Consider the following 27,252-nt stretch of genomic DNA (forward strand, 5'->3'; position numbering starts at 1 on the left):
CCAGCCAGAGTGATGTCAGAGTTACCCGGATTGGGAGGGAGGGAGGGGAAAGGTACTGGCAGCCGGAGGAGGGATGGGAGCAAGAGTAGGACCCCGGCAGTGGTGCCCTGACTGGCCCCATTGGTCCCTGCAGTATTGCTCTCAAAGAGGGTGAGGGTCTGGGAAGGACTAATGGATGTTTGTGGGTTTCTGGGTGGACTTGAGTTCAAGCACCAGGTTTCGTCGTTGGCCTCTATGCAGGCACGTGACTCTGAGGGACCTATTTTAGTTACCGGGAGACTTTGTCTCGGGAGCCGGGGTGGTTGGGAATCAGGATGATGACAGACCAGACTCACATTTCATTGACCAAAATTAGTCATATGGCCACACCCGACTTGGGGGGGAGGGGCGGGGGGCAGGGTACACAGGTACCATCCTACATGTGCTTGGAGGGGAAAGGACTAAAATAATGGTTGAGCAGCACTGGTGACCACCATGGGGGTTTGTGGGGGCCTCTATGGTGGGTGCCCAAATGGCTTTAAAAAAATACTGATGGGCCCTGGCCTCGAGCAGTCCAGGGGCAGATCTTTCATTAGACATGGTTACTCCATCCCTCCCCTTCTGTCTCTCCCAGAAATTCCGAGGGGGAAGGTGGCATTTTGTCTTTGCTTCATTCAGGAACAGAGGGACCGAGTGAGACTCGTGCCAGCAGCCACGCTGGGAAACAATTGGTCCACGGGGACTAGGCCAGCAAGTGGCCGCGCCTCCTTCAAGCCCCTGTCTAGGAGGAACTCTGTGATTTATGTTCCGCAGCTTCTGGGTGGTTCATGCTAATTCCTTCCTGCATACTGTTTGCATAGTGACGAGTGTTTTGACACTTGGCACTATTATCTTTCATTTTTCTTGATCCATGCAGTGAATGGATCCATCACATCTCCCCTTTTTAAGGAAACGAGACTGCGATTTAGAGAAATTGTTACTCGGATAAAACCTCAGAGGGCGCAGGTGACCACACCTGGGTTAGGACGTTCCTAATCCTGGCCCTGCGCCCTTGGCTCATCAGTGGGACCTGGCTGCTGGCCCGCAGGCTGCCCCGCAAGGAGGAAGCCAGAGACTGTGGGCTTTGCAGGAGCCCGGTCTGCTCACCTCCGTCCCAGGGAACAGCCAACATTTTAAAAGAGGAAATACATAAAGGTCACCCTTGTATGTCTTAACTCTGGGGACTGTGGGAACCAGCTTCAAAGCAGGTGACAGTATTTTCCCAGCCTTTTGCCGCCCAACCCTGTGATGTCAGTTCCACTTTTCTTTCTCCAGGTCCTGTGGCCAGAGGTAGGGGAACAGAGGAAAGAGTTGACAGTTTTCTGCATGGGAATCGGGTCTAGTTTGGAGGTGTGAAGAGGCCCTAATGGGAATGGTATTGGAATGAGAGCTCTTGACCTGAGCATTTTCATTAGATTTTTTTAAATGGCACGGTTTCTACAGCGTAGGGTTGATTTCATCATTTACCGAAACAAGGGCAGCAAAATGGGAACGTTGAAAGGTTTACTTTCAAAAATAACAAGCTTTCTGGGAAGGGAGCAGTATGGCACTGTGGGCACGCTTAGGAGCTGCGGGCTTCCAGGTCGAGCCTTCGGTTTGTCTTGGAGGGGTCCCCACGGTGAGGCAGTGCCTCCGGGGAACTGCTTGTTTATGGTCTGTCTTCAGAAATCCTGTCCAACCTGTTGGACACGTGTGTGCTGACAGCAGCCGATTTTAACCATTTGTAAAGCCGTCTGGTCTGTCAGTGACAAAGTGAGTCTAATCGGGTGTCTCACTCCTGCTTTCCTGCTGTGCCCCCTCCCCCCCCCCCCCCCCCGAGTTTTCCTGGTGACGCAGAGCTGGTCTCACACCCGCCGGCAGGGTGGGTCCCTTCCTCCAGCCAGCAGCTGCTTGAAGGGCTAACTGCACCGAAACAGAACTTTTACTTGCTGGCCAGAAGATTAGCTTAGACTGTGGCCATCATGGTGAAGGAGGCGGTGCCTTACAAATACAAGTGAGGCTCTTTTTATCTGCTGGGAACTGAGGATTCAGGGAAACTGGGAAAATCTTTGTGAGAATTTTTTTAAGGAGTGGTGTTAAAAAAACAAAAGGCACAAACATAATTAAAAGCATGTAACCCAGGGCTCTGTTTCAGAGAAGTAGCTGAAATGCTGTTTTTATGATATACTGCATCTTGCCGCCCGCCCCAAATCAGGGTGTGTGGACGTGGCTAACGGCCCTAGTTGGCAGGTGAGGCTCTTCATGTTTCCTTCTCTGGTGGGGGTTTGTCCCTGAGGATGCTGTCCCACTAGGGAGAACATAGTAGCCAGTGGCAGCGGCACAGACAGGGAGTCAGAGAGCTGGTGCAAGTCCTAGTTGTGCAGCTCTTGGCTACCTGTGTGACTGAAACATTGCTACACACTTATAGCATGATTCCGTTCATTTATCAGAACAAGGCTTAGCAAGAAACAAGTAGGCTGGGGGGGTGGGGTGAGGGCATGTGCATGGTGGGGGGTGCTGGGAGGGGTTGACAGTGGGAGGAGGTCAATGGGAAAAAAAGGAGACATATGTAATACTATGTCTAATACTTTAAACAATAAAATAAAACCTAAAAAAAAAAAGAAGAAGAAGAAGAAGAAGTAGGGCCAGTCTGAGTTGGGTCACTCCAAAGCCTAGACTCCTTTTCTTTTCTTTTCTTTCTTTTTTTTTTTTTTTTTAAATTGGGATAACATGCACATAACACAAAATTCACCATTTTAAATATAATTTACTGGTTTGGATAATTCACAATGTTGGGCAACCATTACCACTGTCCCAAGTCCAAAAAATGTCCATCACCCTCAAATGAAACCCCTTACATTTGATTTCCCCTCTTCCCCCACCTGGGGCAACTACTGGCCTTTTTTTTCTTTCTCTGTGGATTTGCCTGCTGTGGACGTTTCAGGGCAATGGAATCATTCCATATGTCAAGGCCTGAACTATTGAGCATGTTGCCTCTGGGAAGAAACACTTGACCTATTTAGGTGCAGAGTAGTTTTATCATAGTTATTTTTATCCCCAGCGTGAGTATTTCTATACATTTGTTGTGTAGCTTAAATGAGCACCTGTGTCAAACACATTCTGTGAGCAAGTGTGAGGTATTTTATTAGCATAACTTTTGTCTTGGGCCTGTGTCTAAATTACAGGCCACTCAGAGAGCAAATCTTGCTGGTTTTTAATTATTTAAAGGGACGTATAGCGACTTATTTCACGAGGAGGTTGTGAAGAAAGTCGATCACATTTTTAATCTATGTGATCACCGATTTATAAGTCTGAGTGACAGGGAGCATCTTTTAGGTGGTTTTATAAGCAGGAAAATCACCACTTGGGCAATGAAACAAAACAAAACAAAAGAAACAGAATGTGAACAGAATCTTCATTAAGTGTGACACGTTTATACTTGGTGAGTTATGGCAAGTTATTGACGGTGGGGAAGAGAATGAGCTGAGCACACTCTGCTCCGTGGCAGGAAGTTGCTGTCTTTAGACATGGTCCTCAGCTCTAGAGGCGGTGGCAGGGACATGGGTAAAAGTGATCTGAGTTGAGTTGACAGCATTTGAAGAGGAAATGGAAGCATGCTGTTTGAGTTGAACTTTTGGAATTCTTAGTTTAATTCCATGATTGCCTAATATTGCCCAGTTTCAAGTTCATCCTGGAATTCTGGACTTTAGATCTGGCAGAGACCTTGAAATTAGCGAGGCTGACCACTTCAAGTTCCAGAGGAGGAAACTGAAGGCAGATGGAGGTCAGATGACTTGCCTACAGTGCTCATGCCGTAAATTATTAGCAGAGTCTGGTCCAGAATCCACATCTTCTAACAAAAGGAAACGAATATTGACCTCTACTCTTCTTGGCTTTGGAATCAACTCTTCCTTGAAATGCTTGGGGTGTTGGTCATGAGTACCGCCTTCTTCTTTGCCACATTGATTCCCATCTCTTTCATGCACGGCTCCTTTGTCAAAAACAAACACGCAAACAGACAGATAGAAAGAGCATATCCAGCTGTTGAACCAGTGCAGTTCTGAACTGCAAATATGTGAGGAAGGAATGGTGTTGGCACTGGGGAAATGTAGTGAGGGAATTTTTGGAAACTGACGTCATTCTCAGAATAGGGGTTTGGAAATGATGTTTTTCAATGCTCGCTCCCCCTATTGGACCAGTCAGTAGGCAGAGTCAAAATTGAGGAAGGAAGCATCGCTGTTCATTCATGTAGTGAGTTCAGCTTTTCAAGTGTTTATGTCTCACCTTTCTTTTGGATTTTCTGGCCCATTTAGAGCAAGTATTACCTACTACACTTTCTCTAAGGATGTGAATTGAGCTCAGAGGGGTCAGGGGCTTGCAGAGGTCACAGTGTGAGTTGCCTGCAAAGCCTGCAGTAGCACCTAAGTCGCCTGACTCCCCGTCCCCGGCACTGGAGTCATTCGGAGGAGCGGAAAGGACTCCACCCTTGGCCCTGTGGTCTGAGTAGCCTCTCAGCCCAGACCTCACTCCTCCAAGTGGGAGCCACAGACCAGCATCGTTGACACCTCCTGGGAACCCATTGGAACTACTGGGTCCGGGCCCTGCCCCATCCTTCCTGGGTCAGAAGGAGCATTTATTTAATGAGATCCCCGGGTGAGGCCTATGCTTATTAAAATGCCATAAGTCATGGCTTAGAGGCCTGAAGCTATGAAATTCACAGACAGCGAGGGAAAGAGATGAAGTGAGTGACTTATGACTAAAATATATGTTGTTTCTATTCCAAAATAGTTTACGGTTGCTCAGATGAGGGGCACGTTGAAGACACAGTACAGGGGACCTGGTTCTTCACACTTCAGAGTGAGAAAGGGTCTCATTATGTTTGTGAGACGGGTCCTCATTGTGGGAATGAAAGCGGATGTCTGCAGTTGTGATGGTGACAAGGTGGTGATCACCCCCCAGGAGATGACCTGACCCAGCGTCCTCTGTGGGTACCCATCAGCTGAGCTCCTGCAGCCGTAACGCTGGAGTGTGGGGCGGCCAGTGACACGGAACCGACAAACCCACATTCCATTCCCTGGCCTCCATGCCTCAGATGTTTTCACTCATTCAGCAAAAAAGGGAGACAGAAGGGAAACAAAAGCCGGCGGAGGCAGGGGCCTTGTTAATTAGTAAGACCTGATGTGTCTGTGTTGCGTCTGCAGGAGGACAAGCCCGGGGAGCCTTGTCCCATGAGGTTACTTGTTATCCATCAGGAGCAAACCTGTGTGAGGTCAGGTCTGTGCTCCTGCAGGAAACGCTACCAGACGCTCAGATGTGCCACGCACGGTGCTATGGGAGTTTCCTACTCGTCGTGGATAGGTTTCCCTCGGCTCCTGGGACGCTGCGAGCATTTCTAAATGTGGGTGGGAACTCATGAACATGTGCCCGCTTGTAAGCAGGTCATTATTTGCAGTGAATGGTGGTACTTGGCAAAGACTGGGACTTTGGTTATTTGTGTGTGTGATACAATTATATGTTCTTCCCCCCCCCCCCCCCCGCCCCCCTTAAGTCAGTAACTGGAGCATATGGTTAAAAAACCACCTATTTCCGAAGTTGCAGAAATGTAGCCATTCAGCACGTTGAAACATGCTGTTTGTCTGTTTTAGGGGGAATATTTTTAGTTGCCATTAGTTTACCAGCCCATCCTCGACTGGGTTATGGGGCTACATTTTAAAAATATATATGTTTGTATTGGTGTTTTTAAAGAGAGAGGAAGGGGGAAGAGAGAGAGAGAGAGAAAAAAAAGAGAGAGAGAGAAACATTAATGTGAGAGAGAAACATTGACCAGTTGCCTCCCATATGCACCTTGACCAGGGAGCGAACCCACAACCTGGACATGTGCCCTGACCAGGAATCAAACCAGTGACCTTTCGGTGCATGGGACAATGCCCAACCAACTGAGCCACACCGGCCAGGGCGGAGCTACATTTTTAATGGATTAGCTAACCAAGAAACCTCACTTGCCCTTGAAATAAGAAGGGGTCATCTAATGAGTGTGGTACAGCTGTCCTGGAGAGACCGTTCAAAGATTTCAGTCTCTTTTTGAGAAACCTAGGCTTGATGTTTACCTGGTAAAGATGGGCACTTTGCTGTATGAGGCCAAGTTTGAGGATGCAGGCGAGCCATGCAAAGCCCTGCCCTTTTGGGAAACGCATGTGCGTTTCATTGGCCTGGTGGTAAAACAGGGGCCACCGTACGAGCCACCACCTCATCTAACTAGGTATTTCCAATAGCTTCAAGTCAGGTAGCTTCAGCCCCCTTTTGCAAATGAGGAAACTAAGGCTCGGTGAGACCAGGCCGGCTGAAAGGCCCCAGAACCAGAATCAGGGCGCAGCCTGAAGGAGAGACTGCTTTTCCTTCTACGCTGTTAGGTAGGCATTTGTAGGATTAAAACTGAGAATCCCATTCTTGGGATGATTCATGTCTGTGTTACTCGGGCTGGGAGGTGTGCATGTGTGCTGGGTGGCCAGGGAGGAGAGTGCTTGGCAATGCTCCAGAGTAGAAGTGGCACCTTTTCCCGGAACACCAATGACACGGTATCGTAATATAAAAAGAGACACGGAGTGGGATGAAAAATGTTATGGTGTCGAACGCTGCATGTACATGCATTTTTGATGGAAAACCCAGGCCTTGAAGACAGCTCTCTGCAGTCCGTGGATGTCTCTCATTGCCCCACAATCACTTCTCTGCCTCGGGGCTGCTGGGTGGAAGTTTGGAGTGGCACTCCTATAAGTGCAGGTCTGGGGCGATCTGGACCTTTCCACTCGCCCAGCTCTATGTGGTGAAAAGGAATTTCTTAACTCTGTCAGCCAGCGTGGGAGAGTTGGCGCCACGCTCTGTTTGTACAGCTGCTCCCTGGGCTCGGGGCTGCTATCTCTCAGGCCCCGCGTATCTGTGAATGTGCCGGGAGGGGCTCCTGGGGGCTGGAGGAGGTGAGCACGGGGCAGGGGAGGTGGTTGTCCTCCAAGCACATGCCTGTGGCCATGGATAGTCACATTTTTCAAAGAAAACAATATGTGTTTTTTTAAAAAAAATTGACATCTGTTGAATTTCCATAGTTCAAAATTCAAAAGTCATAAGAGGTTTTGCAATGGAATCCTTGCCTCTACTTCTTTCCATAACCCCAATCCCTCCCTCACACCAGTCAGTCAGTGTTACTTGTGTAGCCAAGTACATACATCTTTATCCCCCTTACCTCCTCCTTATACAAACGTATGCCGTGTGTCATAGTCTGTTTCTTGCATTTTCTTCTCCTTTTTTTAAATCACACTAATATAACATGTAACTAATGCCTGATTAATTGGCATTTAGTTGTCTTCAATCTTTTGCTCTTATAGTGCTGCAATTAATACCTTTTTTATATGCCCTTTTGCACACATGTAGGATGAGTGCTAGAGGAAACGTTGCTGGGTCGGAGAGAATGCACGTTATCATTTTGATGGATGCTAACAATTTGCCCTCTGGGAGCGCGTACCAGTTCCTGGCCCCTGAGCAGGGCGTGAGAGAACCTGCCTCCTTACACCACCCACACACTGTTACCCGGCCTTTGGCCTTGACGGTCGGGTGGCTGCAGAATTGAGTTCAGTGCAATTGTAGGGGATGGTCTGACCTTGAAAAACCGTGGAACACAGCATATCTGCTGCTTTTGCCTTCGCAGTGCGGACCCAGTGAGGCGCCTGCAGCCTTTGGAATGAGTGGCACAGGAATCGAAATTGCTGTTTCTTAACTACTTATGACTGAATAATAGTTAAAATGTTAAAAACCAAATCGATGTAATCCTTTTGAAAATAGGTGTCACCTAGGTGACATGACACGCGAAATGAGTCGTTAGAAACTGTGTGCTCCTTATTGATTTTTTACAGAGAGGAAGGGAGAGGGATAGAGAGTTAGAAACATCGATGAGAGAGAAACATGGATCAGCTGCCTCCTGCACACCCCCTACTGGGGATGTGCCCGCAACCAAGGTACATGCCCTTGACCGGAATCGAACCTGGGACCCTTCAGTCCACAGGCCGATGCTCTATCCACTGAGCCAAACCAGTCAGGGCTCTGTGTGCTCCTTATGATGGAACCTCCTCCCTAGTCTCAGGACAGGCAGGACTTAAGGTCAAAGACTCGCTGAAGTGCAGCGCCAGCAGCTTCAGTGAGGTCAGCGGTTGTCCCCAGGGACCTCCTGTCCGAGTGGACCTCCTGTCCTTGATGGCCTTCCGCTGCCTTTGCCACTTTCATGAGACACATTGTAAGCGTTTGGAAAAGACGACGCATATGGGGGAATAGGGACACATATGTAACACTGTAATCAATTAATCAATCAATCAATCAATCAAAAGAAAATACAACGCATAGATCAAAGTTCCAAGTTGCAAGGGCTTTTGGAGATCCTCTCAGCCAGTTTTCTTTTCACTGGGAAGTCATGGAGTAGAATTGCATGGGGGACTTGCCTTGAACAAAGGGGTATGGTTTTGAGGTTTTTAGATTCCAGGACTGCTGCAGGTGAGTCAGGTATGGTTTCAGAAAGAGGAAGCTCGTCCTCTGGGCTTTATATAAAATAGTGGACGGGGTGCATGTGGCAGGGTGGGGACAGGGAAGGGGTTCGGGAAAGGACTGTCAACAGAGGCTTAAGTTAATTTATTCGTAAACATAATGTGGTCTCCCGCACTATGAAGACACAAAGAAAAACGTGTTACAAACGGTCAAAACAGGGCTGAGCATCGGAACACACACAAGCTCCTGCTCGCTGACCCTGGGGAGCTGGGAGCTGGGAGCTGGGAGCTGGGAGCTGACCCCTGTTGGTCACACTGAGTGATCTGTTTGCCTGCTCAGTCCTCTCAGGATCAGAATGTGTCCCACAACTTTCACACCAAAAATACCAAGTTCTAAACATCAAAACACAGCATGAGCTCCTTTGTCTAGTGTGTCAGGGTGCCAGTTAGGCCCCAGTCCAGATTAAACCAGATCCGGTTTTGTGTCCTTGTCCTGACCTCTTAGTTTTAGATCTGTGTTCTTGTACATTTAGGTCTGTGGTCCATTTTGAGTTAGTTTTTGTGTATGGTGTAAGGAAAGGGTCTGATTTCTTTCTTTTGCACGTGGATATATATATCCATTTGTCCTAGCAGCATTTGTTGAAGAGTGAAGACTGTTTTTTCCCCATTGAATTGTCTTAGACCCTTTGTTGAAAATCAGTTGATATGAGGATGAATTTTTGGGCTCCCAATTCTATCCCATTGATCTATATGTGTATCCTTTTGCCAGAACTACCCTGTCTTGATAACTGTAGCTTTGTAGTGTCTTATCTTCTAACTAGAGGCCCAGTGTACAGATTCGTGCACTGGTGGGGTCCCTCGGCCTGGCCTGCACCCTCTCGCAATCCAGGACCCCTTGGGGGAATGTCAGAGAGCCGGTTTCGGCCCAATCCCTGCAGGCCAGGCCAAGGGACCCTAGTCTGCATATAAGATCTTTGGTTAATCTCTTCCCGCCCTCCCTCCTCCCCTCTTCCCTCTGAGATTGTTTCATCAGTCTGTTCCATGTTTCCATGCCTGTGGTTTCTGCTCCTGCGTTGAGCCTCTGCCCCCTGGTGGTCAGTGTGCATCATAGCTATCGGACGGTCAGATGGTCGCTTAGGCTTTTATATATATAGAGAGAGATGGGAAAGTTAGGGCAGGAATGGGCAATCTGACTTTTTCTTTCCTTGGTCTGACCAGTTATTGGATTCTTTAGATCCCTCTTCAAGCTTTCAGCCACACGTTACTTCTCCTCGTTCATCTTGTTGGTTTAAGTAGGAGATGATATCCAAGAAGTGCTGAAAAATCTTAGCTGCTGGGCCCCTGAGTCGCCTCGCCATGTCAGCTAACTGTGTTCTGACTCAGTAGAATGTATAGAATTGAACATTCGGGTTGTGAAAAGATGCGCTGGTTTCTGAAACTCTCTACTTGGTTAAGTTCAGGATAGTACAGCTTACTGTACTGCTAAAAGATTTAAAGATCTTTCTGAATGGCTATGCAAGCAAGCAAGCAATCTGGCAGCTAGCTCTCCCAGGTGGGCTGTGACATAGCCTTTGAACTGAACCTCGCCCTCCCTGGGCCTTTCTTTCCTTGCGGGCATCTCTGTCGCTGTTTCGTGAGCATTCAGTTTGCTAATCTGGGCATCGTTGCTGTAGTGGAGAAATGGAAAGTGAGAGATCTGCCAGAAGAGATGGAATTCTGGACAAGGCCACTTATCATCACTTCAAGTTACTGAGCCAAAAAAAAGGATAAGTCCATGAGACATCTGGGACTAATGAGAACCATCCTGCTATTGCCGTTCCTTCTGTTAGGACTTGTGTGCAGCACAGGCTCATTTTCAGGTGATAGTGCCTAGAGCTTGCACTAGGAGGTATATTGTAATTAAAGCACATTTTAATTTCTCAATTGGTGTTGGACATTAAAGAACACGGAAACTGTCCTTCATCAAGAGCTTCTATTAAGGGGCCCTGCATATGGTGAGGGGTGAGGGAAGTGACCTCACCGGGAGGCAGTGGCCACAGGTTATGGAACAGGTTGCAGATTCAGCCTGCCTGCATGCATTTCCTCCTGAGTGAACGTGGACAAGTCCCTTAATCCACCCAAGTCTCAGCATCTTGTCTTTAAAATGACGATAAGAACAGTACTCACCTCCTAGAGTTGTTCAAGGTTGAAGACCTGTGTGAGCCCTCAGTGTTTACCTGAGCATCTCCTAGTTCACTCTCCCGGGCCCTTCTGGCTTCTTTTTCTTCCTTTCTCGTGCACACAAGGGCCTCCTCTAGACGTCAGGCACTTACACAGGCAAGGGTTAAGACTCTCTGTAAGGAGCCAGATTGGTAAGTTCGTTGGGCGTTGTGACACCACAGGCCTTGTGGTCTCGGCCACGACTCCTCACTGCTGTGGTAGCAGGAAGGCAGCCATCGGCAGTGTGTCCGTGTGTGGTGGTGTTCCAGTAACACCGCATTTATCATAGCAGGTGGCGAGCTGGACTTGGCCTGCGGGCTGCCGTGTGCCAGCCCCTGGCTTACGGAATCGAACCTGTGACCCTTCAGTCCGAGGGCTATAGCTCTAACAACTGAGGCAAACCAACCAGGGCACGTCATGGTTTTTTAATAAATGTCGGCTATCCTCCGAGCTGGGGACTGCCCCTTGACACTGGTTTACGTGTTTTGCACAGAATGTCGAGGTCCTGGCCAGTCGGAGCACCTCACAGCAGACCCAGGAGGGGGCTGAGCTGCGCGTGCAGGCCCTGGAGGAGGAGAACGAGAGGCTGCGGGGCAGCCTGGGCGAGCTGGAGCAGAGCGTGGCTCGGCTTCAGAGGCAGGCTGCTGACCTTCAAGGCGACGAAGCCAAAGCCAAGGACACCCTCAGGAAGTACGAGGTGAGTGAGGCTCGTGGCGCTGGGCAGCGGCGGATCCGCCTTCCTGCGTGTGAGCAGTTTCAGGAGCGGGAAGGGATGTATTGCCATAATTTAGTAGGAAGGGTGCCAGCACTCGTGACTGTGTCCTCTCTGCACACCATGCTCTTTGTTTCCCCACAAGTGGTTTGAATGGGAGCTGAGCTTCTAGTGAGGCCTGGGAACAGGGCTGATGAAGTCAGGGTGGGACACGCCTGGGTAGGCGCAGGAGCCCCTGCTCATGCAGACGGTAGACACGCTCAATGTTTGGACACTGAGCAGCGGCCTCCGCATCCCTGAAAAGGCCATCTCAGCACCACCATCGGGTCTGTTCTCTCTCATCACCGTTTATTCCCTGTTAACACACAGTTGATGGTGTTTGAAGTCACAAACCAACTTAACAAACCACCTCTGGTTTGCCGGGTTCCTAGAGGTGGGGGGCTGTTCTAAAGAGACAGGTACTGAGGGTCCGCTGACAGGAAAAGAGGGGACAGAGGTCCCCCTAAAGTCAGAGTCACCGGGAAGCCTTTTCCAAGACTCTGGGTACCGGAGTCGGTTCCGTCAGTACCTGCTCCAGGGGCGAGGCTGGATATTGGTGTTTTCCAAAATCCATCCCAGGTGACTCAGGTGTTCACGTCTGGCTGAGCGCGGAGCTGCAGACAGGCACACGCATCCAGGAGCACGGCTGTTGTGTGCCACCTTGGCCCAGGACACTCGGGCTGTGGCTGTGTCTCCTTCACTCCCCTCCTGCCCCGAGCCAGCCGCAGAGCCGCAGCACACACCTGAGCACACCTTGACCCCATGTTTTGTCGTAGGGGGAAATCCGACAGTTAGAGGAGGCCCTCGTGTGTGCAAGAAAGGAAGAAAAGGAAGCCACGGCAGCCAGAAGGGCCCTGCAGAGTGAGCTGGAAGATGCTCAGGTAAACACGGAGGCTGTCATCTTTGTCCCTCACACAGGGAGCCCGGGAAGCAGAGTCGGAGGGATGTGGACACATTGCCATTGGTCCTCGCCTCCCGGGTAGCTCCTTTGTAGTAACCGCTGACCTCAGAGTGTCCACCCAGACCAGTGGGTCTTCACTGGAGGACATTTGGCGGTGTCTGGAGAAATTTTTGATTCTCCCACTAGGTGAATCTAGTGGGTAAAGGCCAGGGATGCTGCTGCACATCTTACAGTGCACAGGACAGCCCCCCAGCAATGAAGTGTCTGGCCCCAAATGTCAATAGTACCGGGGTTGAAAAATCCTGCCCAGCCGGCATGGCTCAACCTATGAACCAGGAGGTCCACCTATGAACCAGGAGGACATGATTTGATGATTCCTAGTCGGGGCACATGCCTGAGTTGTAGGCTCGATCCCAGTGGGGCGTGCAAGAGGCAGCTGATCAATGATTCTCTGTGATCTCCCTCTCCCTTCCTCTCTGAAATCAGTAAAAACATATTAAAAAAGAAAAATGCTGATCTCGACGTTACAGAGCTTGACAGCTTTCCCGATATAAACGTGACCTGTGTGAGGAGGCCGGCAGGGCTGTCCCCAGGCCCTGTGGCCTTGGTTCTCTGGCAGAAGCCAAGTTTCTCTCTCCTCAGACTCCAGCGAGTGCAGACCTTGAAGATGGCTTTGACAGGAGCGGGAGGAAGTCGTTTCCTTGAAACTAGATAGCTATCTCCATCAAAATCAGTAGGTCCTTAGAAAATTAGCTTTTCCCACTGGAAGGATAGAAAGCTTGATTGAAGTGCATTCTAAAAAAAAAAAAGTCTGCCCTGAAGTTCTAAGTTGACTTTGCACAGTGACTTCCATGTGACCCAGGTGTCTCTCTCCTCCCTGCTCTCGGTTTTAAAGAGCCAGCACCAAGCATCCCTCAGGTGAGTTCAATCCAGGGGAGAGAATAGATGGCCTCCAGGCCTCCAGATAATGCAGCCCCTTCTCCCCCCTCCTCTGGAGCTCTGCCATGCCTTGGAAGTTATCCCTCACCTGTTACTTTCCTTTGGGCCTGCTTGCCCAGGTGGGGAGACGGTGCGGATGCTTCGTGTAGTGTGTGGCCATCCTCACACAATCCAGTAGGGATTTCAGAAGGGCCCAGCCACCTTATCGTTGTTAACCTGGATTATCTGGTCTCAAACGTTAGTGCTGTGCAAAGGTAGTGCACCATCACCCTAAAACATGATGTTTTCTCTAAAATCTGGAAGCAGATAGGCAGCGCCTCTTTCTGCCCGCCCCTTCCCAAGGCGGGCCACAGAAGGGGGCTTAGCCCTGGGGGAAGCATTTTACATTTCGACATCTCCTTGCCTTTAGCGATCTGTTGCACCTTCATGAATGATAAGTTTATCAAGTTGATAAATTTCCCCCAAGTTTAGACCCTCGTGTTAGTCAAGGGGCTTGTATTGCTGGTTTTAGCGATATAGTCACGGTAGCTACAGAGCATTGCACTCCTAACTGCTAAATGCAAAGTTGCCATTTGGGACATGTTTCATGTGAATTTGGGACATGTTTTCTCAGCAGTGATGTATCGGAACATTGTTTCTTAAATAACCAAAGAGGAAAAGCTGGAGAGATGTGCTAAACAACATCTCTCAACTTCAGAGTATATTAGAATTACCTGGGTCACTTTCAAGTGCAAATCTGTGGGCCCCACTCCAAGAAAAATTGTGGATGCCATCAGAAAGGGCCAGAATCTGCATTTTAAGGAAGGAGGACTGCACCCTTGCCTGATGACTCAGGTATAAGAAGTCTTTAGGTCACTTTTGGGAATAGATATTAATTTTCAACCAATGAGTTTCATTATATGCCTAACAGTGAGTCTGGGTTATGAGATATACCCAGATAGAAAATTGATTCCTTGATTTTACAGCTCTTACTACCCTGCAAGAGAGGCAAGCATACAAGAAATATTTAAAAAATAATTTAACGAAAACTATTCTTCTAAGAAAATGTGTGTGTGTGGAGGGGGTGGGTGTTGGCCAGGCCCCAGCCCCACCGTGTGAGAGCCTTGGTCTCCAGCGGTGCCAGAGAGCAGAGCTGGGTGGGTTGAGCCAGGGGTGGAGCCGAGATGCACCCATCACATGAAGTTGAGTAGAGTGGGGCCTGGCTTGTCTGCTGACCTGGAGCCCTGGGATTGGGATCCAGGAGGAAGAAAAGGAGAGGCTGGGGGGACCTGTAGGTGCAGGGGCTGAGTTGGATCCTGGAGGTTCTATGGAAAGCCGTTGATTGATTGGTACTGTTGTTTTTCAAGAATTTACATGGTGAGATACATGTTTCTGAGAGTTTTCTCCCGCACAATGGAACCAAACACCGCTTACCTTACCCTGTGTGCCCCCCTTGGCCCTAACACCACTGAGTCAGCTGCAGGCAGACCCCAGGCACTGCCCCGTCTCTGGTGTGTGCCCAGCTGGGCTGTGGTGGGAAGCACTCCTGCTCATGGTCCCACGCTGAACTTCTGATTACCTTTCCTTAGCACCTTCGTTTCCCCCCAACCACTTTTGTTGACTTTGGATCCCAACAGCAATTAACCCAGCAGCCGGCTGGGTTGGCTGATTTTTTGCCTGTAGCCGGAGGGGCAAGGACGCCTCCACAGGTGGCTGTTTGGCCCCAGGTCCCGTGGTTGGCCAGCAGAGCTGTTCACATGGCCTGCAAACCAGGAGTGCCTGAAGTGATTTGGGAGTGTTTTCAAGATGCCTGAGTTATTGCACGTGACAGCAGCTTGTAAACTGTGAAGCACTGTAAACATATAAACCATTGGTATGCAGCCTCTGCAGGGACACGGACCGAGCAGGTCCTCAGCGGTACCTGTACTAACCCACACTCAGCCCTCAGCACCTCCTGACATTCTCCGGATGATCCCGCCCATGTGTGGGTCCTGCTGCCCCATCCTGAGCTGTGTCTCTTCTTGACATCCTCACACCAGTGGTCTCAGCCCTCAGCCATTTACAGAAGCCGCTGTGACCTTCCCAAGATATCTTAGGATTTTGTTTTAGAATTGCATGTTTTTTATATAAGGGCTTCCGTGTATGTGAGGTTGTGAGATGAGAGATCCAGGGAAACCTTACGTGAAATGTCGCCCCCAAAATGGTTGCATTTTAACCACTAGTATTTGGTGCTGAGTCACTAGGTAAGCACGCGTGCACTTTTCCTGACTGGTGCCTCTCCCATGTAACACCTCCTACTTATCAAGTCATCACCCTGTGGATTGCCAAGTTCTTTTTCTGCTGGGGATGAGTCCAACCCTGGATTCTAATGATTACAGCTCCCTGTACCCAGGTGGACTCTTGGCCTATGGACAGTGTTCTCTGTCCTCATAGATTCATCGTTAGCTGCAACGGTCATCTGCATAGCAGAGCAAATTCAAGAATGTTAGGTGCAACGTTGTATATCACAACGTGTAAATTGCCACGTAGGTTTAGGTTGGCCTCATGTATAACCTTTTTTAAAAATATGCTTTTTAAATTGATTTTTAGAGAGAGGGGAAAGGAGAGGCAGAGGGAGAGAAACATCAATATGAGAGAGAAACATCTATCAGTTGCCTCCTATATGCATTGCAACTGGGGATTGAACCCGCAACCTGGGTATGTGCCCTAGCTGAGAATCAAACCGGTGACCTTTTGGTGCATGGGCAACATTCAGCCAACTGAGCCGCACCAGGCAGAACTCATATATAACTTTACCTCACTTTTCAAGCGTGAGCAATCAGGTTTTCAGACACTACCCTGAATTGCCACCCCCAGCAGCCTCGGCCGTTTTGCACCCTTTGTCTGCTTCTACATGCTTTTGGCCAAGGCAGCTTGGCCCCTGAACTTCAGAAGCAGCAGTATCCGTGTGTCTCTGGGAGGGGCTTTACTTTGATCCCTTTCCTTATCACCAATGTAACGGGTCTGATTGCTTTGTGGTGTGGTTGGGAAACCCCCTCTGCCGCTGGTTCCTGTGCCTGACCTGGTGGGTCGATGACAACACTGCCCTTTCCCTGCCATCTGCAGGGAAGTCTGAGTCGGGCCACCCAGGAGCAGAAGCAGTTGTCCGAGAAGCTAAGAGAGGAGGCTGAGCAGAAGGAGCAGTTAAGGAGAATGAAGAACGAAATGGAGAATGAGCGCTGGCACCTTGACAAGACCATTGAGAAACTGCAGAAGGAGGTGAGGGAGCAGGAAGAGGTGAGAGAGTGGAGGGAGGGAGCAGGGGGAGGAAAGGGTGTGGGATCCAGCCCCTCTGGGGGCCTGATGAAAGCTAAGGAACCTGCAGTTATGTGAAAGCACAAACGCATATCCCCTGGAACAGCTCATTGGACTTGTTGAGAATCCCAGATACAGCCAAATAGGTTTAGACTGTGCCAGCCCCTCTGGATTCTGGGCCTAGCTGCTTCCCAGTTAGAGGTGGCTACACCTGGACAGCCCAAGACTAGGTGCTTTGCAAAGTCTTTGGAGAGGCTGTAGGGGAAAGAGGAGGAGATGCGACCTGTTCATGGGCCCCAAAGCCAGCTCCCCGGCCCCAGATGGAGCATGCAGGTGGGCTCACCCTGTGTCACTTCTTCCAGATGGCTGACATTGTCGAGGTGTCCCGCACATCAACGCTGGAGCTCCAGAACCAGCTGGATGACTACAAGGAGAAAAATCGCAGGGAGCTTGCAGAAATGCAAAGGCAGTTGAAGGAGAAAACCCTAGAGGCAGAAAAGTCCCGTCTGACTGCCTCAAAAATGCAGGAGGAGGTAACGCCAGGCCAGACCAGCTCCTGGTTCTACCTTTATTCAGAGTACCCTTCCAGACTGCACTTCTTCTAGGAAGACTGGGGGTGGATTCTTAAGACAACATCCATGCTTGATTCCTCCGTCTTAAAGCTCTGGGTGGTTGCATGGGGTAAATGGCTTTCTAAGGCACAATGCACCCAGGGCCTCTGAGGTGAAATTGACAAGACTGTAACTTGACCATTTCCTTGATGAATCCAAGATTTTCTTCCTAAAAAGATTAGCCACCATTTATGGAGCACCAGTGGTGTGCCCAGCTGTGTCCAAATGATTCATATGTATTAATGTTTTAATTTAGTCCTAGAACAGGGATTATAGTAACCATGGTGTTCTTTTTATCTGCCATTCTTAGAAAATACAGACTTTTATTGGCGTGGGAGTGGTAGACAAGAGTTTCAGAATAACAATAATGGAGACAAAAAGAAATCTTCAGGAATTTATGAGTATTGGAATTATTGAAATGTATTTTTGGTTTTATAGTGAAGAATAATAGAACAAAGTAACCCAAATGTTAGTTCCCTTAAGTCTTGACTTCTAAAGGACTGAGAAACATAAAGGGAATGGTTTTGATTATTTCAGTGGAAAGCTGAAGGCTCCGAAATGCGCATACAGTGAATGCTGATTGCTATCTATGCTTCTCACCAGCTGCATGACCTTGAGCACATTACCCAGTTTTCTGAGCATCTGTTTGTTGTTCCCTCTTTAAAAGTATACAAAATAGTAATGATTTAATAATTAACATGCAGGGGTATATAGCAAAAAGTCTGTATGTCCTGAATAGTAGCATTATTTTTATTTTTATTCTAAGCCTTACTTTTTTTTCATAAGCAGTTCCAAGAGCACTAAGATTTCACAGGAAAACATGTTTTTCTTTAAAAAACAAACTTTTAACATCTTTGATGATCAAAGAAAAGTTGCCCACGAGTCAGTGTTAAGTGTGTGGAAGAACAATGGATACTTATTACAGGCTTCTAGAACACGTCTGAAAGGCTCCTGGGAGCACGTCCCCTGGCGCAGGGTCATAGGATACAGGAATCCAAGGAAAAACTGAAATTAGCTCATTGACATCACAGTTCTCTTTGGCATTAAAAACTCATTCCGTTCTATAGCAGGTGGGTGGAGGACTCATATTCATTCACCAGGATAACAACAAACACCTGGTGTGCAGTTTTGATTTTAGAAAACCATAGTATCAGAGTGACCCTTGCAAACTGCTTCTGTTGCTCTTCCTTCCCTTCTTCTTTCCTCCCTTCCTTTTTTTTTTTTTTTAAATATTTTTATTGATTTTAGAGAGGAAGGGAGAGGGAGAGAGAGACAGAAACATCAATGATGAGAATCACTGATTGGCTGCCTCCTGCATGCCCTGCACCGGGGATCGAGCCCACATCCGGGCATGTGCCCTGACCAGGAATTGAACTGTGACCTCCTGGTTCATGAATGGCGCTCAACCACTGAGCCACACTGGCCGGATCCTTCTGTTTCCTTTTCTATAACAGTTCTTCTACTGGAATCTTCAGATTGGAAGGAGCCTTAGTGATCTCCTAGTTAGATAAGGAAACTGAGGTCCAGAGAGGGTAGTTAAGGTCAGACGGAGACCAATGTTGTCTATCAAAGGGCCCTAATGAAAAAAAGGATTCCTCCTGATAAAAACAAGATGGTAGATTTTCTCAGGGGTGAAGCCCTGTGAGACTTTGCATTTGAATGGCAGAAACCGACACCTCATCATTCTGAGAGGAAATGACAGATACCTCCTGAGTCAAGCTGCTGGGCTCATGGAGTTAAGACAAAAGTATATTAACAAGTGAAGATCACTCTGGATCCTTAAAAACTCAAACTCAACTCTGTTCACTACCCCCCACCCCCATCCTAAGTTAAAAAAAAACAACACACAAAAGCCGCAGGGTCCACCCCAGATGCAGTCATACCTCCTTTGTTTTGAGGGAAATAGACATTTTACCGATTTTTGCCTTCGGTCTGCAGCTAGGGAAGTTCTGATGCAGGTAATCTTTAGAGAATTAAGACAGAATGCATTATTGTTCAGTTTATCTTCTAAATCTCACTTAACAAAGGGCAGGTTTAACTCTGCGAAGACAGCAGGAGTAGGTTCAGCATGTGCTGATTAAGTGCTCTCAGTATGCCAGAGCCCTCGAGATGTCCCAGGCTCATCCTGGTCTGGTGGAGGGATGTACTGGGCGGTGGGATGAAGGGCTGCGCTGGGCATCGCGAAGGACAGCAGCCAGGAAACGCAGGCTGTCAGTCTTTCTGACTCTCAAATCTGTGTTGTTTTTCTCTGGGATTATTTTATTTGATTCTCATAACAGCTCTAGGTTGGTTTTAAAATTGTTTCAGTGTTGCAAATTAGGACACTGAGGCACTGAGAGATTATGTTTTTAAGACGTTTTTGGAGAGATTTTGAATGTTCTGGAGTAACCCTGACCCTAACCCTAACTCTAACCCTAATCTTAACTCTAACCCTAACCCTGATCCATCACCCCTTTTTCATGGGACAATGTTCCTGTGCTTTCACTCACCGTTTCATTTCACAGTCGTCTTTTCACTCAGTTTCCACCAAAACCAGACTAGGGTTTTCACCAGGGGAGGTCTTCATAGAAATGCCCAGTGATCCCATCAGCCCCAAGAGAGGAACACATATCTGAAAGTTTTCCCACTGGTTTTTCTAAACTAGTCTAACCTATTGGGTCCCCTGACCCTCCCAAGATCATCATTGGGGCTTTTTCCAACTTTCCTGTGAAAATCTCCCCAAGCAATAATATTCTTTCATGGAGTTTGTCACTGACCCTCATATACTCCCTGAAGGAAATAACTCCCTGGTATAGTCTTCCTAAGACTGCTTTTAACCTTCTCCAGAAGGGTAGGAAGTTGAGAACAAAACGGACAGCCTTGGGCTTCACCGGATCGGTCCACACAGATGTTTCAGTAACACCTAGTGTGTGCGGAGGTGGCTGGTCTCTTCCGGGAGATTCCAGAGAAGTGGAAAACCAGCATCATCCCTGTGAATCAAACTCTCTTGTGTGTTGCAGCCTTCAAAGCTGTTAGCTCAGTGCCACCTTGTGGATGAAAGGAGCACTGTCAGTTATGACCACTGATTTTTCTTTCAGAGAACCATGATTTTCACCTCACTGGCATGTTTATATTATTACATTTTGTGCATGCAGGTTGCTTTGCGGGGTCATTATTTTTGTTTTTATTTTACCCTAACTTCAAACTTCTATTGAAATGATGCTGACCCAGGTGGGCAATCAGTTATCCGCTGGAAGCCCTTACCTAGCTCAGTGGCTTTCAGAGTTTCTGATCATGACCGAGGGGGAAGAATACCTCTTGCATTGCAACCAGTAATACATCCCTACAGATATGTGAATATTTAATGCAAGAGTTCCACAAAACATTATTTGCTAGTACTCTACTCTGAGTATTCTTTTATATTTAATTTTAAAATCCTGGTCAACATCTACTATATTAAATTTATAACCCAATGGGTTGCTACCTGTAGCTGGAAAAGGTCCCCCCCTTTTATTATAGAAGAGGAAACTGAGGCCCCAAGGGCGGTGGCACTCAGGCCTGCTGACCTCAGTAGTGGGGCCCACCTGCTCCTCCTTGGGCTCTGCTTGCTCACTGTCAAGGGCTCTGAGCCTTGACGTGCCCCAGCTGAGCAACCCCTTCTCATTCTAGATGCGCCTGATGGAGGAAGAGTTGCGGGACTACCAGAGAGCTCAGGATGAGGCGCTCACAAAGAAGCAGCTCCTGGAGCAGACGCTGAAGGACCTGGAGTACGAGCTGGAGGCCAAGAGTCACCTCAAAGATGACCGCGGCAGGCTTGTCAAGCAGATGGAGGTCTGTGGGCCACCTGGGCGGCCAGAGCCTGCGGAGAGCGGGAGGGGGACACGAGGGAAGCAGCCTCCCTGCGCAGACCTCGGCCTCTGGGGAGTCTGTGCTTTTTATTCTCTCAACCAGCCAGACGTTAGGAAGGCTGTTTCTTATCTTTTGTATGTGCCCTGACTGGGAATTGAACCCGCAACCTTGTTGGTGACCGGGAGGATGCTCCAACCAACTGAGCCATCCGGCCAGGGAAGGAAGGTCATGTCTTGACCTGGGGAAGCATAGTTCATAGACTCATAGGGCATCAGAGCTGGAAGTAGTGATGGAAGTAATTTAGCCTGGTGTCCTCATTGCCTTGAAGGGGAAGCAAAACAGAACCCCCAAGAGGCTAGGTCAGTGATGGGCAACCTTTTGAGCTTGGTGTGTCAAACTTCGCCAAAAAACTGAGCATAACTCGGGTAGTGAGTCACTTTGAGCAAAAAACATTATTTCACAAATGTTTCATCCTCAGGAGCAGCAAATGTTTCATCCTCGGCATGCGGCCCCCTCAGCGGCCGAGTGTCATCAGAAATGGCTACGTGTGTCAGTGCTGACACGCGTGTCATAGGTTCGCCATCACTGGGCTAGGTGCTTTCACACAAGGGCACATAGACAGTTCGTTTTCTGTGTGCTGCGTTGGGCTGCGCTGTTGACTACAAAGGAGATGAGACTGCTACAAATCTGGGGAGGGGCTGAGTGGTGCCGTGGGGCCAAACTTTCTACGTCCTTGAGACACCCAGATCCCATGCTCTGTTCTTGTTTGCCGATTTTGGCCCATTTTTCCTTGCAGATGACCCAGCTTGGCCAAAGCTAGCAGCAACCTGGCTCAGTTTACTTTTTGGATACACAGTATAAACACAGTCCAAGGCAGTATATCAGACAGTGCTCAACGGAGTCACCAGCTGGGGGGGATCTGTTCACAAGATGAAAATGCAACACATTAGGGAAGTGAATCAAGTCATAGAATCTAAATATGAACAGTCTATCAAGAATGGCAGGAAGAAACTTAATATCAGGCCACCTGAATTTATGGAAAAGAATAATCCTCAAGAATAAAACCAACCCCAAACCAGAAAAACCCTCCATTCCCCCTCTCCCCATACCACATCCCAGTGAAATTTGTAGTGGGAGAAAGAGACTTAAACGTCTGCCTCAGATCTATGGGAGAAGATAAAATTGTCAAGGTTTTGATGAAGGGCAGAGAGTGCTCAAGGCCACAGGGAGAGCTTAAATTTAAAATCAATGGAATTCCTGATTCAACTTTGCAAACAAATAGAAATAACTTTTAAAACCTCCAGGGGCTTAGTAGCAGTTCATATGTAGGGAGTGATGTTTCAGCCATTAAAGGCTTTATTAGACGGGCGCTTTTCAGAGGCTGGGAGAACCTGGTTCGTTTTCTAAGATTGCTCTATGTTTTGCCTATGTCCTGGTTCTGATTTCATTAGGGGATGTCATTTTAAGGCAAGCTCCATGCATCCCAGTTTACTAGGAAGTAGTAATTCTAGGGCCCAAATGATTTGGTTGAAGGCAAGCTAAGGCCTCGTCAGGCAGTAGACCAAGAGCCTTTGGTGTAAGGACCCCGGGCCTGGCCCCTTGAGCGCCCGGCTGGGTTCTGTATGGAGCACGTGCGAGGCAGGAAGAGAGCCCCAGAAGAGGTGCTTTCAGCTAAACATCGGGTTGTCAGGTCATCTCTTCTAGAATATTCTGACTAAAACAAAAACAAAAAAGAGCATCGACTTTTGCTAACTCAAGGTCTGCAAGCAATGGCATAGCTAAGCTTTGTTTGCCCCTCTGCGATATTTTAGGTATTTCTCTGTGAATTACAAAATGAATGGCTCTCAAGGGCCTACCCTGAGAGGCACCCTGGAGGGGTATTTCCTCCCCTCAGAGCCAGCTGGCATGCTGTCTTGCGGTGATAATATCTTGCCTGTTCCTTCACTAGCATTTCCGTTAATCCTCAGGACTCAAGAGCGCTCTCAACAACGAGCATTTTCGAGCTTTTTCGGTAAACTCAGAAACTCAGGTGGTAGGTAGTCTTATGTAAATGTGGCCCTTGTGGGTCTGTGGTTTCCCAACTTGAGTGAAACTGGCCTTGGAGGAGTTGGCACCACTGAACAAATAGAAGGTTTGGTGCTGGAGTCAGCTGCGGTTCCTGAGTTGGGCTTCGGGACTCTTGGCTCCTGGGAGAGAGCTGTCCAGGATCCCTACAGATTTCCGTCAGTGACAGGGAAGGCCTGCACACACATTCAGTCTTCACACGGATTCTGTGACTTCTCTTTTTGGCACTTAGAGAGGCACCCATAGCTTGCCAGTCAACTTAGACGATGGCAGAGACAATATTTATGTGCAGATGCCTCAGACTCTCGTGTTTAAAAACTCTCAATGCTGGTTGCTTTTGTGTGTGTGTGTGTGTGTGTGTGTGTGTGTGCGCGCGCGCGCGCACGCACGCACACGCATGCGTGTGGCTCTGAGTTAACCCAGACATATGACAAATTGGTTGTTGGTAGTAGAAACACATGCACAAAGCCCACATCCCCAGACTAGGTGAGGTGGTTTATGTTAAAAACCTCCTTTTTGTATACAAAGATACTTTGCAATTCTTTTCTCTTAATGCTCAATGATGTTCCATTAGGAGCCAGCAAGGAAGGCAGAAATTACCCTTCTTCTGTGACGGTTCGCTTGACAGAATGGGCCATACTGTGTTTACGTTACTCTGGGACCGCAGAGCGCTACGTGAGGTTCCTTGGAAGCAAGAGGCAGGTGCAGAAAGGCTGTTATAGACTCGACTCCTGCAAGGCTCTTGGAAACCCTGAGCAGGAGGAAGGCAAAAACCTTGTCCTGAGCTTGGAGTGTTTAGAGGAATTTGCCTTGGATGATGTCTCATTTCCCACACGTAACGTAGATGCCTTAGGCTAAGGTAGATCTTAGCAGTTATTGGTTCATAAGGAGGAAACAGACTTGAAAGAGATGTACTTAAATATCCTCAGTGCTTATGTCAGGGTCTGGGGTGATATTTTTCTCCTTTAATGTGTTTCCTAACTGCACCATTACATTTTACAACATGAAAGCAGTAAAACACAGATTTAAAATACCTGCTTGGACAGTATGAGAAATAGACACATTCTTTCCCAAGCCCTAAGGACGCTCAGCTCTGATGTGCCCCAGGAGGGTTCCTTCCACAGGGCATTCCTTGCTCCCGACCCAGACCCAGGTCAGGGGAAGTCAGTGGGCTGTGTTTGTGTCTTCTTTCTTAGGACAAGGTGTCTCAACTGGAGCTGGAGCTGGAAGAAGAAAGAAATAACTCGGATTTGCTGTCTGAGAGGATCACTCGGAGCAGGGAGCAGGTACTGCACATAGTGGGATGAGGAGGGGGTTGTCCCGCATGGAAAAGGAAATGCGAGAGGTTAAACCTGAGGATTCAGCTGGAGGAGGGAAGAAAGCTCATGCCTATGGAAATAGTGGAAGAGTGTTACTAATAGTCGTCACCATAGGAAGCTACAAGGAGGGAGGTGTCATATATAACGGAAGGCGTAAAGTGGAAGTTTCCCGAGTGGTTGTGGATAACAGCCTCTTAGCCATCACAGGCAAAGTGCTTTCAGAGCCGAAGCTCTAAGAATCATTAGTTCAGCGAGCAATTGTGGGAGATTTGGTAGCTAGCACTACGTGAGTGCAATGGAAAATCAATGATATGATGTAGACTTTCACTTTAAGGACTTTGCACGCTAATTGGCAATGTATAAACCTATGAGGCATTCACAGTACAATAACAGTACCTTCCAAGTGAATGCTTTCTGCAGTTTTGAAAGGAGTTTCACTTACATTTGATCCTTACAGCAACCCCGGGGGGCAGCTAGGCACAGTTCACCCTGTCCTCACCCTGTAGGTAATGGAGCTGGTTTTCCAAACTACACTTAGTATAATTGCAAGACTTTTAGATGTGTTTCCATTTTTAATTAAGGCAAAGTTCAGAGTGGTTACGTCACATCCTGGAGGCGCAGTATCACCTCACTAGAACCTGGTGGCCACACCCCCACTGCCTGCCCAGAGCACCTGGGAGAGAAAATGTGTAAACGTGATGATTTTGAGAGCTTCTGTTCGCTCTTCTCATTTACATGATGCCTGAGGTGCCCGCAGAAACCTCTCATGGGACGTACTTTCAGTGACAACTGAGTTGTATGCCTTGCTCCTGAGGATGGTGCTGGGGAAACTGGACAGAGACATTTAGAAAACTCTCCACCTCTTGATTTGCTTTGGGCCTGGTCTTAATTAAACAATGCAAACAACACCTAAAAGCCTTGGGTGATACTGAGTAAAATTTAGGAACTTATCTGTATAAAGGGTTGACATAAAAAAAAATCTGAAATACAAATTAATTTTTGCAAAATCTTCCTTCTCAAAGAAACACTTTCCTCTGACCTCTCTTACATATTTCACGTTCACCACCGTCCCCCATCTCAGGCTGACCAAGAACTGCGGGTTCCGATGCTGAGGGACAGTGCCATTCTGAGCTGGTAGCTTCTACTCAAGGCTGGAGGGGAATCCCTGGCGTCTTTTCCATCTCCCATTGTTTTCCTGCTGACAGGTTCTTTGCAATCTAACAAGGTGGTCACACTATGCTGCTCCTGAGTGTGACGGAAGTTCCAACCGTAGGCTCCCCCCCCCCCCTCCCCACCGAGCTCAGCTTCTCTGGCCTGTCCCAGCGCTGTGCTAGCGGCCTTCCCCTGCGGGGTGGCCTCCCTCCAGCCTGAGCTGCAGCAGTTTAGAGAAAGACCTTCATGAAAACCTGAAGGCCAGATGGAGAGCCCAGCCGTGACCTTTGCGTCCTAATAGGCTCTTAACGAAAATTTTATAAATTTTCTCACTGGTAGAAAAGCTGTTGTGTTACCCAACCTGACTAAGTAGCCACATTACCACAGGGCGTTTCGGGATCTGCCAAACATTTATGATGAGAGAAGAAGTGGCCATAACTTTGTTTTGCCAATGCTTCTTGTGACCTGTGCAAGGAGGAATGGTAGGAAAGCATGCCATCCTGTCAGTAACCAGGTGGTTAAAGCAGACTTCCAGACCCATGGCCTACACCCGAACAAAACAGACAAACTGACCCAGAAGGTGGCTGCCTCCCTTGGTCAGCTGATGGCCCCACACTCAGAAATCAACCCCGAGGAGCCGTTTGCTTTTGGTGCCTTGTCACTCCTCTCCTCAAGCTCTGGGGTCCTGGGGAGCAGAACTGCTCTCCGTGGCGTGGCCATGGTTGAAAATATTTTCACTGAGCCAAGGACTTGAAGTAAGCACAGGGAGGATGTTATGGGAACTAACTTGGCCTACTGGGAAGAGCACTGGGCTGCGAGTCAATATTTGTCCAGGAGATTTCTGAAGGTTGTTCTAATTTCTAACATTGAAATGCTGTGAGAAGGTTTTGTAAAACCCAAAGTGTCCGAGTCCCCCCCCACCTCCCATCCCCTCCCTGTAGCTGAGTTATATGCCCGAAGAGATGAGTTTCACCGTCTCTAGCCGCTTTGCCCTATTAGCTGTCTTTCCTCTTCTATTTGTCTGTTCTTTTTGCACTCTCTGGGGTCGGGAGGGCAAAGCCTGGTGTCTGTTATAAGTGGAGAAATGGAGCATCATGTTCTAATTGAGGCAGGACTTGCTAAAACAACTACGCAAACCCCTGAGATAGTGATGTCTCCTGACTCGGTGCCCAGGGCCTCTCTTCGGCCAGTGTCGCCTCGGGTTTGTGAGGAAGGGCAGAAATGGATGGGCCACGTACCTGCCTCACAGGAAAGTGTTTCATTCTTAGTCAAAGTCAAAGCGAGACTTATGTCTTGCCCCTGGAAGTAAAAGCTCTGAGGAGAGGGGCCTGGGTGTAGGCAGTTGGGCCCTAATTTGGAAGCTGTTTCAATCCACTTAGGTTAACCTTTAGGGCCATGTGCCTGAGCCTTCCTGCCAGAGTCAGAGAAACGGGAGACTTCCAAACCGAAGGCCCCTTCTCCTCAGATGCTGACCTGTGACACCTCCTTAACAGGAGACGTGTTGTTATCTCCAACCTGATTTTTATCACCGACGCTGAACCCTCAGCAAAGTCGAGGCACTGAAAAGGGAAGGCGTGGGGAATTTTATTTTTTTGGATATTATTTCTGTAAATTTAAAGTTTATGGCTCTTCTTAAACTCTACATTCTCACAAGCTCCTCTTCTGACTCTTTACTTCCCCCAAATACTTCCCATTC

At 48.3% G+C, this 27,252-nt stretch overlaps 1 protein-coding gene across 1 annotated transcript in view; it reads left to right on the forward strand.

Moving 5' to 3' along the window:
• CGNL1 (cingulin like 1) overlaps positions 1-27,252 on the forward strand; it is a 148,823-nt gene that overhangs the window by 107,458 nt on the left and 14,113 nt on the right. The window contains exons 9-14 of the mRNA XM_079768338.1: positions 11,212-11,415; positions 12,246-12,350; positions 16,394-16,546; positions 16,945-17,115; positions 20,842-21,003; positions 24,282-24,371. Coding sequence (XP_079624464.1) covers positions 11,212-11,415; positions 12,246-12,350; positions 16,394-16,546; positions 16,945-17,115; positions 20,842-21,003; positions 24,282-24,371 — 885 coding nt within the window. The remainder of the gene's footprint in view (positions 1-11,211; positions 11,416-12,245; positions 12,351-16,393; positions 16,547-16,944; positions 17,116-20,841; positions 21,004-24,281; positions 24,372-27,252) is intronic.

The sequence above is a fragment of the Cnephaeus nilssonii genome (genome assembly GCF_951640355.1).
Source record: "Cnephaeus nilssonii genome assembly, chromosome: 4".
NCBI classification, from domain to species: Eukaryota; Metazoa; Chordata; class Mammalia; order Chiroptera; family Vespertilionidae; genus Cnephaeus; species Cnephaeus nilssonii.